At 37.7% G+C, this 16,262-nt stretch overlaps 1 protein-coding gene across 11 annotated transcripts in view; it reads right to left on the reverse strand.

The window, feature by feature from the left end:
• Positions 1–16,262, reverse strand: part of LOC148071362 (calcium-dependent secretion activator 1-like) — a 76,373-nt gene that overhangs the window by 10,367 nt on the left and 49,744 nt on the right. The window contains exons 12-25 of one of the 11 annotated variants that reach the window (XM_087801804.1): positions 15,523–15,659; positions 14,743–14,930; positions 14,303–14,458; positions 14,032–14,133; positions 13,900–13,963; positions 13,489–13,612; positions 11,845–11,913; positions 9,460–9,566; positions 7,262–7,291; positions 5,415–5,571; positions 5,203–5,344; positions 3,674–3,835; positions 1,528–1,683; positions 1,312–1,459 (exon numbers count right to left, since the gene is read on the reverse strand). In XM_087801804.1, the coding sequence (XP_087657930.1) occupies positions 1,312–1,459; positions 1,528–1,683; positions 3,674–3,835; positions 5,203–5,344; positions 5,415–5,571; positions 7,262–7,291; positions 9,460–9,566; positions 11,845–11,913; positions 13,489–13,612; positions 13,900–13,963; positions 14,032–14,133; positions 14,303–14,458; positions 14,743–14,930; positions 15,523–15,659 (1,742 nt within the window). Of the gene's footprint in view, positions 1–1,311; positions 1,460–1,527; positions 1,684–3,673; positions 3,836–5,202; positions 5,345–5,414; positions 5,572–7,261; positions 7,292–9,459; positions 9,567–11,091; positions 11,125–11,844; positions 11,914–13,488; positions 13,613–13,899; positions 13,964–14,031; positions 14,134–14,302; positions 14,459–14,742; positions 14,931–15,522; positions 15,660–16,262 lie in introns of all 11 variants that reach the window. The other 10 variants (XM_087801795.1, XM_087801799.1, XM_087801797.1 and 7 more) reach the window with 10 other exon arrangements.

Here is a 16,262-nt window from a genome sequence, read left to right on the forward strand (position 1 = left end):
ATGTCTCATCTTTCTTTTCAAAATGTGTTCCTTCAGAGTTCATAATAATGAGAAGCAAATGTCAAAGTGTTGGCAGAAAAATTGGTAAAACACATGTTTTATATTTGGCTTTTCTAATCTTCCAAAAACCAGAATAAAACAAGTCAACACTTAAATTCATCAGTTGCCTAGTAATGATGAAGCTCAATGATGTATCTATAGGTGGCGCTCTTAGCTCAAAAATGATGTGAGGTTTCATTAAAATAGCTGCTGAACAGCAAAAGGTTTTTTTTTGGTTTATAAAAATGGCTGATAAATATTTTAGGTGTTTGTTTTTTTTAGTTTTTTTTTAACAAGATTGGAGAAGAAACAAGATATTGTTCAATGTGAAAGCGATATTGGTTGTACAGTACATGCATGAAGTAGAATTGTTCAAATTGAAGAGTTATGTGTATGGAACTATATATTAGTGCCATCAGAATATTCAATCACTTTTTAATAAAATGCTTTTGTTTTCTAAGCATCAAAAATCCTTTAAATAATTGAATTTGATATTTTCTTTATCAGAATGTTGAAATATTGTTATTTTCTGAATAAACTTTTTTTTTTTTTTTAATTAAAGATTCTAAAGAGGTGCACATTTTTATACATATTAAAATATAACATATAAAATAAACTAAATGCAAACAAGTGTTAAGACTTTGTTTTTAAGAAATACCCATTTAAAGGATGAAAAAATTGGGAAAAAGAGTTTTTCAAGATCTTTAGTTATATGTACAATAGAGTTGACATTTAGCCCCAAAATAATATAAATATAAATAAATATTTTATTCATATAAATGTTTATAGCAAATATAAATATTATATGTATGTATGTATATATATACATATATTAAAATAATTTCCTTTTAAATTCAACATAAAATGATGGTACATTGGCACTATTAACATTTTTATGGGCTAAAAAAATAAAGCTGTACGAAAATGTCACTATACAAATTATTAAAGTAAGAAAATATTGCAATAAAATATTAAAATGCTCAAAAATAAAGAATTTAAGTTAAGTTTCAACATTTGAAAATGTTAAATTCAAACAGGTAATATTCTAATGACACTGATATAATTTCATAAAAGTGCCTGTCAAGACTATCAAAGCAACTCTCTGTTGAAATGGAGGAAGTCACGTACTGTACACACCCAGCAAAAAAACAAACAAGTCAACCTCATCTAAATGTGTCTGGTTTCATCACCCAATCCTAATGTATACTGTCCAATCTGTTGTTCGGTAACGTCACAGACACCGACTCTATATGTTGTTCGGTCCATGCTTACCTCCTGTCCCATCTCCATGGCGCACAATTTGGCCGACTGGTCCTTGGCATCCACCATCACATTGAACATGGTGCATAATGTCGGTGAAATACGGAAATCTGTGGATTTGCTGCTCTTGGTCAGCTTGGACTCAAACGCCATCCTGGTGCTTTAAAAACAAACATGAGTTCAGTCAAACATCACGGTAGAAGGTGAACGGAGGAGAAGTTCAGTCACCGCTTCACGCAGTTCTCGATCATGTTGCTGGACATGAGCTGGATGCGACTCTCCAGGTGTTTGGCAAACTCGTCCTCTGGCCAGTGCAGGTCCCTGATGAACGTCTGGAGAGCGTCCAGCTTCCAGAAGAGGTCCTCCGACGTCCCGGAGCCGTTACTGACATCGGCCCAGAAAGAGACATCAGTCAAAAACTTGTCACAAGATTGGGGGGGGGGATTGTGGGAGGTGCAAGAGGGTTGACTAGTCGTCTAAACACAAGTGTTTGTGGATCACCATGCACTGACTTGCCTGTACACATTGACGTCTTCTCGTGTTGGTGAAAGTCAGTGCATGGGTGGGAGGTTGAGCTGTGACTCATCAATAACCATGCTGGACAGTATGATTATTGATGGGGGGGTGTGGGGGGGGGGCGGGCATGCAGGTCAAGTCGCTGCAGGTCAGAGATAAACAGAAGTCGGTCTCATTCGTCCCAGAGACAGCTCTGTGCATCACTCATTCTTTCAATAATGAAATCAGAATCAAAAGTTACATTCATATTTTTTGTAAAACACTTGATTTGACAAGAACAAATGTATAAAAAGCTGATTTGATCGATTAAATGAAAAGTATAATAAGCAAAGGCTATTATTGGGAAAATAAAATGCAGATTTAAACCATTTAAACTGGTTCTCTCAGTAACAAAATGCTGCTTTTGTTTAGAATTGTTGTTGTGCAGTATTTGCTTGTATTTACTAAAATATGATGAATGTTTAAAGAAATTGGGATGAAAAGATGTTTAGCTAAAAGTTGTATGATTTTTTTTTTTTTATTAATCGTAAAAAAAAATAACTATCAGGACTTAAGAGAAAGTCTCTTACTAGTAAATACCTTTGCACCGCAAATGGTATGCTTTAATTTTGAAAAGCAAAACATTAAAAAAAAAAAAAATCACAAAGTTTTAACATGTTAACCTTTTTTGTTTTAAGCAACCGCAGAGTTTTAAATTATTATTATTGCCTCTGCAACCGTATCTAAAATTAAAAACCTACGTCCACCTCACTAGAAAACTCTTCTTAAAAACTTTTGATTAAATACTTGGAAGTTCTTGGGTAATAACTGTAGGAGGATTTTATTTCTTTTAAAAAAGTTTTTGTCCAAATGCGATCACTTGGCGATCCATGTTTGGCCCTCAGGCCAGTGTCCTTTGTTCCTTCTGCCATAAGATGCTACAACAGATCTCTATGTTATGCTTGACATGAACTTTTACGTTTTTTTGGCAACTTTTTAATTATTTATTTATATCTATGTATCTGAGTTTACTCCTTAGCTGAGATAATTTTCCATTTCTCACAGAAAATCTGAATTATTGATCTAAAAGTTGATTAAGGTCGACCAGAAATCTCTAAAGATTCACCATTGATCTTTTGATTTTTGAGGCGTCGGATTCTCAACTTTTCTTCTCAACTTTTCATCTCAACTTATACTTTGATTCTCAATTGATTATTGAACGAATCACGGATCGAGGGACCTTGAGGAAGAAGAAAATCGGTCGGACCATGCAGACCCCGGGTCAATCTGGCCGGGAGCTAATCGGGAGAGGAAAAGTTCTCGCGGGACAAATAAAGGATTCTAATTCTGATTCTGCGGGGAAAGACGTGAGGTTGAAAGTGGGTAAACGGGAATCTATCTCATGTTTTTAAAAGCAAAACATCTACGCGCCCCAATCAGATTACAAGCAGGAAGTCGAGGTCAGAGATGAGGTGAAGGCCCGGATAGAGAGAAAGAAAAACTCGTCATGCAAGTGAACTGGTGTATATATGGACACATTGACACCAGTGTCTATATATCCACGGGATAATTTGGGAAGGCCTACATCTCCACCTCGCTCAACAACATGCATGTTGAGACCAAACAAATGGGAAGCCTTTTTGTATTTGAAGCTTCTCATTTCAGATCGCTGAGGCCTTTCTACTCTTGACAACTTGCTCAGTTTCCTTGGCATGAACATGACCGATTATTTGATGACTCGTCATTTTTTTTTTAACGTTTTTTTTTTTTTTTTTAGAGGCCAAACTGGATTTTTTTTCATGGATTATACACCACATCCTCATACCAAGGCAACGTCTGCATTCTGGGTAGGTCTAGAATTAACCAAGTGAATACACACTCAGAGTCATATATAGCAGCCATCCATGATGGGGTAGAAAAGCTAGGCATTGTTGGAAGGTTAACTGATAGTCCTGCTACTGGCACGGGCAGATTTGGTACTTTGGGAATTTGGAGGTTGACATTTGGTAGATTCACATTGGGCAGATTACTTGTTAAACTCCTGCAGAAAAGACAGACAAAAAGAAAAAAAAAAGAATCCATAACAGTGGCGTGACAGCAGCAAGAAAAAAGCCATGTGACATTCATCGTTAAATAAACCAGAACTCAACAGAAGCACTTAGAAAACAAAACGATCTTCAAAGATGTACATTTAAAAACAGAAAAAACATTTCAGAGGTAGACTGTAGGATGGACACCTGTACGGTGGAATGGAGGCACAATTTAGATAGTAAATGATTACAGAGAAGTATTGATCTTTGTCGAATACATAACTTAAATATGAATTGTTGCAAAATGAGCTAGATAGACACATATTTGGTTTTAACTGGCAGAGCACATGTTATGACGTAGAACTACTCAATTATATATCTATGTATGTATGTATGTATGTATAGTTATTTGTAAAGCACTTTTCTAGACCAGGGTCTGAAAGTAAGAACCAGAATTTTAAAATTGATCCTGGAAGAAACTGGCAGCCAATGCAGTTTTAAGGATCGGGGAAATGTGAGTTCTCCTACAGGCGAGAAAGCTTCTACTTGTTTAGAATGATTTATCTTTGAGATATACATATCTCAAAGATTATTAATAGACGGCTTTGTATTATATCTAGACGCAAGGATAATGGTAATCCAGAATACTTCATTAACATCATTAAACAACTAATTACAAATGTGTTAAAATAATAAATATAAAGTTAAATCCAGTATTTCTTTGGATACACAATTGTAACACATTTTTCATATAAAAATATAATTTAAAATGTATTCTGATGGAGAAGAACTATTCACAAATTAAATTAATCACAAATTAAAGCTTAAAAAAAAACAATCAATAAAATTCCACCTAACCTAAATTGATTTAACCACGAAGCACAAAACTGTCAAAACACATATTTTTTAAAGAAATTAACTTACAACTTTCATTAAATTGACATAAGTCACAAAGAGTAGATGTAATTGGACTAATTTTCTATGACAAACTTTTTTCTTTTTTATTGTATTGCAGACCTATGATATAAGCGATTTAAGTTTGACTCTTCAAATACATTTTTAATCTTTTTTTGCACATATCATATAATCTTTAATAGTTTCTGGTGAATTTCAGAAGAAAAAAACATTTCTACATTTTTGTTGTTTTGTGAGGTTGTAACAGGGATAATTGAGCAGTCCTACTATGAAGGTTAGTTTGAGAAACAAATGACGTGATAGTGTGTTTGACTCAATCATATTCACAGAGAAACAAATGTAAAAACGATGACGTTGAAGCATAATCGTGAGCTCCAGATCGAGCAGCTTCCAGATTGTCAAAGTCCTTGTCCTTACGGATCTGAACTTTCCAGATATTCTCAAACGTTGCCGACTTTCTTACTTGACGGGCTCCCAGGACTCGCGCTCAAAGCCCTTGTGAATTGACTGGGCGATGGAGGACTCCATCAGATCCACATATCTAACCACCAGAGGGGCGTAAAGATCTTGAAGATGTTTGTGAAACTTCCCATTGCACAAGTGATCTGTGTGGGTAAAGAGGAGAGCGTCAGGGGTCTCTGTTAGCGAGTGGCATCGGTGGGACCAGATACCTACAGTCTGTTCGGAGAAAATCGTTCAGGAGCTGAAAGAGGGGGAAACTGTCCCAGCTCTCCGGGGACTGGATCTCCAGAGCTGCGTCCATGTCGATGGCATAAAGGGCGAGAAAGTTCTCTGCATGTTCAACCATGAGATCCGTCCACCAAGCGAACGCCTACAGAGACATCAGGAGAAAAGGCAGGAAAGATGATAAAAAACGCTAAAAACACTATTTTATAAATATTCCCATGTTGATGCACCATTTTTGTAACCACTTTGTTTTCAGGCGGAGAATTTATTTTTGTTTGTATTTGGGAAAAAGTACTTTTATCTGACTCATTTTTGCAAATTCCTAAAGAACCAAAATGTTATCCATACTTTGTGGTTGTTGTTGTTGCATATTTAGTATTGTTGGGTGGACGAAGCTTCATGATGCAGTGTCTTCATTTTCAGGGCTCAGTAGGTGGCGCCATCTAGGGGGTTCTCAGAACCGAGGCGAGGCTTCATGAAGCTTTACCAGCCCATCGTATATATTTGGTTTACAAATCAATATTGATATTTCGCACTTTTGACTAAAACTATTGAGCAGTGGTTATTTTTTTAATGCGGGGGGTTATGTTCTGATAACATTTGCATTAAATTTAAACAGTAGTGACTGTTTAATTTATTTAATTTGTTATCTTCTCATATAATTACATAATTGTAAAATACTGATAATTTTCTGATTTCTCAGATCTGCAAAGAAAGTCTATTAATATTTCTTACGTGTGCACATGCACCAGTGGAACTCACTTGCATGCTTTCCTCTGAAGCCAGGAGACGAGCGCTCCCACGATTCACATCGCCGACAAAAACGCTTAGGAGATGTGAATACGACTCATGCGTGTTAGCGTTTTTGACTCGGAAGGCCAACAACCGCAGCAAACAGCATCTCTAATGTTGCAACACGCCTGGTCCAATTAGATCAGTTGTTAACTGAGCTTTTATTTTGAAACTCAGTCAGGACTTTGCTTTGAGTAACAACAAATGAACAACGATGCTTTGCTAGGAGTCTTGGCTTTTAAGGCCGTTCAGAAGCTGTCGCATGCTTCAATCTCTTTACCTTTTTATCTGATCATCTGTGACGGTCAACACCACACTTACCTTAACTTACCCATATATAGGTTTTAAAACTCATTAAAGCAGGCAAATAAAATTTTCGCATCACATTCCTCTGTAAATATTTTCAAGTATGAAGGAAAGCTGCCGAGCTACCCAAAGATAATTGTTTTCGTCAAGCATATCTGATGGTCAATCAACCGCAAGCTCATTCAGTCGATGCAGTTCCGTCTCAATAGAACAGCACCGTACTACATGCAAAGATCAAAATCCCCCTCATTCGACAAACTACATACCTCTTTTCCCTGCTCGGACAGTCACCGAGAATATTTAAATATGATAGTGGAAACACAGAAAAGGTGAGCAGTCATGTACTTAGTTTGGAGGTTCGTAAGAATAGACAGTGGAGAGGAATGGAAGAAGAAGCTGGGAAGAAATGCTCGAGCCAGTGCCGACTGTGGAAATAATCGCTGGATGGTGGAGAAACAAAAGTACTCATGGAGGATCTACAGAGGTTTACATGGAGCATACTTCAGGAGCCTGTTCTGGTATAGCATGCTTGGAGAGGACGAGGCCTCGTCTGATGGACATGCTTCATGACTTGATTAACTTTCATTTAAACACACAGGTCGGCCATCAAACCCGCCCGTCACTACGTAGGAGTATATTTTCTAAGTGGGAGCCTCTTGCCATAGCGGCAGACATGCCAGACAGGGTGTCGTGATGGGGACTGAAAAAGGGGGGGAAAAGAAACCAAAATACTGTACCGATTGATCTCCAGAACTTGTGACTGCCGCCTGTCGAGCATATTCAAAGAGATACAATAAATCTGCTTTATCTACTGACAAACGGAGTATCTTCCCAACACATCATGCTTTGATATCAGCTCAGTATTCAGGGGAAGGAAGTAGAAATAACCGAGTTGTTCTTTACACCTGGAATTGAAATGTGAAAGAATGTTGAATTATTTGCTGCCTCAAATACTGCATTTACATCCTTCTAAAACTTTCTTAGACACATGTCATTCTACCTTTCACTGTTCCAACTAATGATGTTACATATTTTTAGGGCAAAGATTGTACTCATTGTTCAAACACATCCTATAGAGTTAATGTCTAATAGATGGTGGTGAAGCTTCATGATGCAGTTAAAATACTTGAAAACGAGAACAACGCTTCATGAAGCTTTACCACCCCAGATTTAAACAAATGAAAACACCAACATAACCAATTTCTCATTTTGTAATTGTACTTCCTCATAATATTCGTATTTTTAAAGTTGGGTATTGTATAACTGAGTTGAAGCTGTTACAATTGATGTCAGGTTTATTTAGAGGTGAAGCATCATGAAGCATCGTTCTCTATTTTTAGAGCAGTTTGATCTTAACTTAATAATCCTCTGACGTTAAATGAAAAAAATCTTTGGCGGAGCCAGTATTATACAGTAGTGCCATCTAGTTGGCTGTGAAAATGAGAACAATGCTTCATGAAGCTTCACATGCACAGAATTTAACAAATCGAAAAAACAACATAAACCACTTCTCATTTTGTAATTTTTAAAGTTTTTATAACTCAAGAAAATAAGTTACTTTTTCATGGAGTTAGAAGCATTATGAAGCATCATTCTCAGCGCTGTGTAGGTGGTGCCCTCGACTTGACTGATTTGACGTTAAATAAAAAAATGTTGCTCAAAGCCAAATATTTCACAGCAAGTAGTGGCATCTAGTGGCCTCTAAAAAGGCAATGCTTCACGAAGCAAAACGAACAATGCTAATATACCACGTTATTCTTTAATTTAAATCTGTCACAGACACACTTAAATGTTTCTAACGGATGTTTTATTATTGCAGTGATGTGCTGATGAAGCTTCATGAAGCATTGTCCTCACTTTTAGAGAATGACAGTTTGCCACCTTTCTTGTAAAATGATGTTGCATATAATAATTGCTAAATAAAAAAATATATATATAAGAAAGAGATCCATCTAGATGTCCTAGATGCTTCATGAGGCTTCATTAGCCGACCCTAGATCACATTTTTATTTAATGTAAAATCTGTCACAAATGCAAATGAAGCTTCATGAAGCGTTGTTTTTGTTTTAAGGTGATCAACAGTTAAAATAGTTTAAAAAAAACTGTTAAAATTGTATAACAAAGAGATCTGTAAATAAGGACAATGCTTCATGAAGCTTCACAAGTTCATCACTATTATATATATATACTGTTTATACTATATGCCTGCGTTAACACAACTACTATTCGTGCAGGAAACTATATCTTTGTCTATTTTTCTCATCACCTTCCTTCACCTCTCTTGATTATCCTCTCAAGTCTCAACACTGAGTCTGGTTCTGCCCGAGGTTTCTGCCTTCTAAAAGTTTTTCCTCGCCACTGCCAAACAATGAGAGACATTGATGAGTTGCTAAGATCTGTTTTTCTTTTCTCCAATAAAGTCTTACTTACATTGTAAAGTGTCTTGAGGTAACTTCGTTATGATTAGACACTTTGAATAAAAATTGAATTGAATCTAGTCGCACACGTTTCTGTCCGACAACATCCATGAACATCAGTTCAAGACATTTGAATTCCAGGTCTAAAGAGAGGAGGGTGGGATTCAAACATCTAATTGTGTCAAGTGTCTAAATAATGTCCAGGATTTAATTAAAAAGTGTATTCTAATCTGACCCTGACCCTGAGCTGTGGTTCCACAAAAAGTGAAAAAAAAAACAACTTCCTCAGTTCCTGCTTAATTTGCATTCTTTGCTCAATCATGTTGCCACGCTCGGGCGACCTCCAATTACAACAGTACATTTTAATTTCGCCCATTTTTTTTTTAATGTAGCCCAAAAAAGAAGGCCGCTTTATTTTGAGGTAATAAGACAAAATCCCTGTTGTCAGGCGGAGTGAGATAAGGGTCGAGGGGTGGTGGTGGAGGGGGGGTATAGAGGAGGATAGGGTTCTCACTCACCTCTGCGTGGTGTTCCTGGTTCTGCTGGAGGACTTCTATGACTAACTCCGCCAGGCGAATTGTTTCCTCCAGCTTTTTGGCCGGTGTGACTAAGCGGCCTACGTTCTCTGAGACAAAAGGATGAGGCGGAGGGATGAGTGGTTAGTCAAGCACAGAGCAGGAGTCCAAGGGGGATTCTTCTTTCTTATGATATTCTAATAATACTTTTTTTTTTTTTTTGGACTGAGCGACAATCACAAGTGGCTACACTGTGACGCTCCGTGATGGTATTCCACGTAACAAGTTCAAATAAGTTTATATGCATTTTTCAGGGCCACATGACACAGAGTGACAGAAGGTTTGTTGCAGGAGAACAAGATGCGAGAGAGAAAACGGCGAGCACAGAAATAGACACAGACATAGAAGGATGTGCGATGAAGATGAACATGCGTATCAGACCTGCTAAGATACACCCACCTACTCAGTGGCCTCAGTATTAGTGTGAAATAATCAGGATTTTGATTTAATCACTTATTGCTTTGATAAAATATATATTTCCTGTTTTATATTATAGTGTGTATTGAGCTAACACACAGAGCAATCATCCAATGATACCGTCTTTTGCAAACAAATGGATGAAACGGTTAAATGTCATGAAATGTCTTCGGACAAGCAGCACAGCCATGTGGAATGGTTATGCATATCATTTTGAACGCAAATGCTGAATGGCTACATAAATCTGAAATCAAAAAAAGGGACATAAATACGCGACTACGACAGAAAAACCAACACTCTGCATTAACATCTATAGTCGCTGTTGTCGGTCAAATCAATGGGAGGAGCTAAAAATTCTTGACTTAAATGAAAAATATAAGTTGGTAAATTTGCACAACAAATATAAAAAAATAGGGGTTTTAAACTCATGTGATTCTTGTTTTTCAGAAAAAGCTAAAATTTATGGTTCATGAATTGCTGTTTTTCTGTGTTGAACGTGATTTTTTTTTTTGCCATTGTGCAGCCATCATTATTTCAACGTTGGTTTCTACTACAACATATAGATAATTAGTTAAACACAAATACTATCTTCAGACTTAACCCGAATTTTAATAAAACTATATTGATCATCGTTTGAGGAAATAATGTTGCTGTGCCTCAACTTACCACAAAGTATAAAGATAAAATGTACCACCCCCCTTTGTATAGTATATACAACGACAGAATACTAGGTAAGTATTGGATGATATTTGTGAAACAACAGTGAGACTGTGTTGCTCTATAAGCATCTTTATAACAAATATTTTTGCCACAAATATAATTGAAAGTCATAAAAAGATAACACAGAGACTTCCATACCAAACAGATGTTTGTTTTTTAAATGAACAATGGTTTGTTTAGAATTAAGGTTTGTATTTGGGTTAAATATAGAGAAATTCAGTCTCACTGATTCTTTGTTTAGTAAAGGTTTTTTTTTTCTGATACTAGTTCAACGTCAGACTTGCATGCATGTTATGCATATACATTTTCATATAATACATGTTATATTCCATATATAATACAGTTGTATATAAAACATATATGCATTATAGGTACAGTGTGTGATTGTGTGTGTTTGTGTTAAATTAAAGTAGGTCACAAGCTAAACATTAAGTTCACCTGGATCCTTCTGATCCTTTTGCCCTTTTTCAACTTCAGCAATAAAAAAAAGGGGGAGAGAGAAGATAGAAGACATATTGTGAATTAAAAAATATCTATTTTATCTTTACTGGGACTACAAGCTTGTTCTTCGCCACCGTGCTGCAGGGATTAAGACGACAAAAGACACAACGTAACAAACACAGTCAAAAATTCGACACGTTGAAACCTTGAGGAAAAACTGTAAATTATAAAGTGACGAGATGTTTGGTTAACAAACAGAGAAAGCTCAGACTATACAGGGAGAGACAAACAGATCACAGACTGATCACGAGATGTTGAGTCAGAGCATCACGGCTTTGAACCTTCACCAACGCGGAACTGTTTAATGCACGAGGCGCTTCCATCGTGTTGCTATCTCTGATGTTTCAGGGGTAAAAGACATCCTACCTGTTCACACAACTGACACAGACCAAAGACTGAGGAAGATAACAATGTAAGCGATGTAAAAATGCATTCAATTCATAGGAATGAGCGTCCAAAATAAAAAATAAAATAAAAAGCTGACACAGCAGCTCATTCATCTCCATCACAGATAAAACTTTGTTTTTTTCCCCCTGGATCTTTCAACTCACTCACAGAGCACAGAGAAGACAAAGCATGGTGCCGGAAATTATTTTTTTTGAAGGCAAAAGGAAGGATGAAGTGAAAGGGCTTTGAGAAGGAAAAAAAAAAAAGTGTTAGCCACTGGGGAGGGATGATGAAGGTACTCACGGATGGTTAAATCCATCACTTGAGACGCCAAGCAGAAGACAGGGTGCTCATACATTTCTCTCCTTTTCCCTATGAAAAAAATAGGATTGGCGCATGCAAGAGGCTGGGATCAGAGGAGGGAATGCTAAAGGTCAGATGGGAATAGGGCTGTCCATGTGAACATCATATCTTTGCTCAATTTTATCTCAGGCTTGTTTTGTAACAGTTGCCTCACAAGGACAGAGGAGGGTCACGGCATGAAAAGATACTAAAACCCTTGAGTATCTTTTACACTCGGTGTTTCTTTATGGCATACCCGACGCTTTACTTTGTGCACATAAAGTGTCGGTATGCCAGTAAAGAAAGCCCATGTTTTTATTCACAGCACATGCAGGGTGGTTGATGCTGAGGCACATGAGGTCAATTCCAGCATACATTTCAGTTGTGACACACCTAAAGGTAAAGATAGGTGTTGCAAACTGTAGGAGAAAGGAAGAAGCAGGATAGGCAGACTAGCACCTCTTTCACACCAAGATGATTCCTTCATTTTAAGGCACTCAACATAATAAAGCAAAACGTCGGATAATGCAGATCCTCTACACGAGCTGAGTGGCTGCTTGGCTGCCTCCTACTATTCTTGCTATCTCTGCTTCCCAATGCAAGAAAGGGTAATGACAAAGAAAAATTGTTGTGTTTACTAATATTGTTGTGTATCAATATTCGTGGTTATTTAAATTGCTGTTGTGTAATGGATTTAATGACGCCCATACTTAGCTATCCGAAAACAATTTGATGTTCCAACTGACAGTATTTGCTCGACAGTGTGTTAGCATTAAGCCATATATTCACACTGAATCTCAAACTTTCATCTGGACCGATGTTCGACTCGAAAGCATAAACATTAATTTGACAAAATCGGATTATGACAGGGGCGTACAACGGTGTAGACCTTACGGAATTCATTGGTGAAAGTGGGAGGCAATTCCTCACCACTGAGACCACGGTTTAGTCAATAAACCCAGAGGTTCATTGCAGTCATTTGACCGTTTCATACCATGCATATTATCTCGTTGGCTTACTTATTCCACTTGTTTGACATTTTTTAAAAGGGGCTATAGAATGATTTCCAGTGACAGACTGAGAAGAACTACTTGTGGATCAGGCAGGAGTTTTAAAAAGGGAGTTACCAGTGTCAACGGAAGAAATCATAGGCTATGACAGAAGGGGGTAGGAAGAGTGTGCATCATCTCAAAACTTCAAGGGGGATAGGACATTCAGTTAGGCTGAATTCCATCCAAAATATCAGGAGACTGGAAAGCAAAAGCACTTCAGCCCTCCAGGCAAAAAGTGAAAGATCAGCACGTTGACAGATTTCAGGGCTTTGGAGTTGAATGCATTTTTACTCACACACATCTACACATAACTTAAGCTACAGAACGGCATAGAGCTAAAGCAGGCCTGGAACGAAGCAGAGAGTTATTGGACCGACAGACAGAAAGTGACCCACAAAAGTGTCACACATAATATTGTTTGATCAAACACATGCAGTTAGTCATAAATATATTCTTCACTCACTGGTGAGCAACCTGGAATCAAACAAAGTCACCGGCATCGACAATTCCTTAGATACACTTTTCATTGTCAGCTCTTCTTTGTGGTTTTTACCTTCAATTTTGGCGTACTCTTTGATCCGCTGATAGTTGAGCTGGGCCGCCTGTTCCAAACATTTACGAATCACTCCTTTGACCTCCTCCGGTGGGACTGGTGTCACAATATCCTTCATCAGAACCTGAGAAATAGAACTTTGTTGGAAAGCTGCCATAGATTTTTGATGAGTTAGCACATATCAACGGACAAAGAAACATTGTTAGCTTCATAATTTGGCAAAAGCATGTTGCTTCCTACCAACAAGTTTCTTTTTGTAATTATTTCCTGACTGATGGAGGGAAATTACAAAGGAAGCCTTAAAGACACTTGAATATAGCATAAATGACTGATCCTCTCGTTTCTATGTTTGAAGATGAATCAAAAATAATTCCCCTGCTTCGCCCTTTGAAGTAGGTAATTTATACAAACCCTTTCCAGCAAAGATAAAGTAGCTTTAAGTGCTCCCTCTGGGCGGCCGAAGGGGAAACAATATCTGTCGAGGAAAAAAGAACACACAAGTTAACAAAATAAAATAAATAAATGTTGTGAAGGTGACGTTACCTGAAATTAACAATCTGGTTTTCCAATATAACTCGCAATCTCTCTTTGATATCTTCAAATCTTTCCTTCTCGTCCACTTTCACCGTGCTCAGACCGTCTGGCCTGTGGGAACCGCACATGAGAGATTTAACACTTCCGCGTCGCCAAAACCAATATGTACGAGAGGACGGAATCTTCCAACAAACAAGGACGACAGAAAAATTTCAAATTCCAATGTCTCTTTAAATGACTTCCCTTTCTGTTAAAGACATAGTAAATGACAACAGCTCACCTTTTGGGGCCTTGTAATAGCAGGTTTTTGGACTCTCTTTTCTTTCTAAACTTGAAAATGCATGCTCGTTTAGCAGAGTCTGGATTCAGGCCCTGGGAACTCTTTGGGGAAAGAAGGGGCTCATAGCCCAGCGGCCCCCAGTAATTGCATCCCTCTCTGACTTTTTTAGATGCATGGGAGGATGAATAATATGGACAGTAAGAGACTATGGCAACAAAGGACAGAGAAAAAGAAGAACAGAAAATGGTAGAAACAAAAACATATGTAGAAAAATGCAGTTAAAAGTTAACAGAAATAATAAAACGATGGACAACATAAACATGACAAACATAAAATGAAATAATAGTTGTTTAATGAGTTTCTGTCTTCAACTGTGGTCAAACTAAATGATCCTGTTCTATATTACGCTATTGTAAACAATTGCACATTTAGGGTCACACCTGTTCCCATGGACATGAGAGGCACAGAAAGCAAAGCTGTAGTGGAGAAGAGTGGGGTCGATAATGGCACCATTTTCTGCTCTTTCCAGGAGATCACGCAGGTAACCCAGATGTCTGTGGCAACCTCGAACCCCATTCCTGGCGCAGTACTCGTCCAGGACAAACACTTGGCCAGGACTGAACCATCCCTGCCCAAAATAATGAAAAAGCATCAGACGCTGAAATAAAAAAGTTATGACATATACATCTTCTTGGGGTGGGAAATATAAATCGATATTGCAATATGTGGTCATTTCATTTTGCTTTGTTTCTTCCTGTCCTGCTCTCTTCTTCCTGAAGTTTGCTGACAATTGACGAGGGAAAGGTTTATGGAGATGCATGGGTGTCGTCAATTCGACAATCTTCACATCTCTACTTATAGGCTGGATGTTCTGTAGACCAGCGTCGGCTCGTTAGCATTAGTGGCAGTGAGATGCATAGCTATATCTTGTTTGTGTTGTTGGACCTAGATAGTGATTCTGTGCTGAACTTTAGCATTAACAGGGGCCAAATATCTTCACAGTAGTTACCGGTTTTTACCCCATCCCTAAAGTCCTCCTAAAACTTTTCTAAGGTTGCAAATGGCCAGTTCTACAACAAGAATGAAGACCGCCTTATCAAGGAAGGAGAGAATATGGATGATTTCTTAGCTTACTTTGCGGCTCACAGATTTGTTTATCTCATTGACCATGCTAACTAGCTACTAAGCATTAGCACGGCAATGATACCGGTCACACTCACCAGACAGCAGAAGGTGTCATTGAGCCTGTGGTCCAACGTGAGCCGCTGCACCATCTCAAAAAGCGAGGCGTGGTCATAGCTACAGGGGTTAGCGGAGATAAACTCATCCATGCCATGTTTTTGAGCTCTGTCAGCATCTATCGGGGCCAGACGGCACAGGGAGAAGCACATGGTTCAGAAGAGAGGACATAAGTGAGGTCAACTCCAAACTTTCATCACACATTAGGGATCTTGGTTGCTCTAGCTACTGGCAAATTATAAACAAGTACAGCTCACATTGTCAACTTGCATTGTGTCGGCCAGCCTCAAAAGTTAGTATGTATCAGGTGGATGAGCTTCTATTGATCTTTAATGAGATCAAAAGGGTGCGTGCTTTAACTTCATGTGCATGCATGTATGTTTTCCTTTTTCATTCCCTGAGGTAATACAGGTAATATAAAATTGTATTTTTTTTTAAATTAATCTCAATAGATTCTGCCATTCACATTTGTGATAGAAAATGTGGTCAAAAGATTATTATTTTTGAGGAATTATATAATAAGGGTTTTATTTAACCTACATGTTAAACCATCATTAAACTTGATTTTCTGAATATATCAGTGTTTGTTTATTTTTTACTCGTAAGAGACAACGTGATAGACACACAAAATGTAAACTACAATTGAAGATGCAGTCGTTGCTTAAGTGTGAGTGACAGGTGTCATGTCTATGGGACACTGACAAGAGTGATGATGACCAGT

Source organism: Callionymus lyra, chromosome 10 (genome assembly GCF_982586985.1).
Source record: "Callionymus lyra chromosome 10, fCalLyr1.hap1.1, whole genome shotgun sequence".
Classification (NCBI taxonomy): domain Eukaryota; kingdom Metazoa; phylum Chordata; class Actinopteri; order Syngnathiformes; family Callionymidae; genus Callionymus; species Callionymus lyra.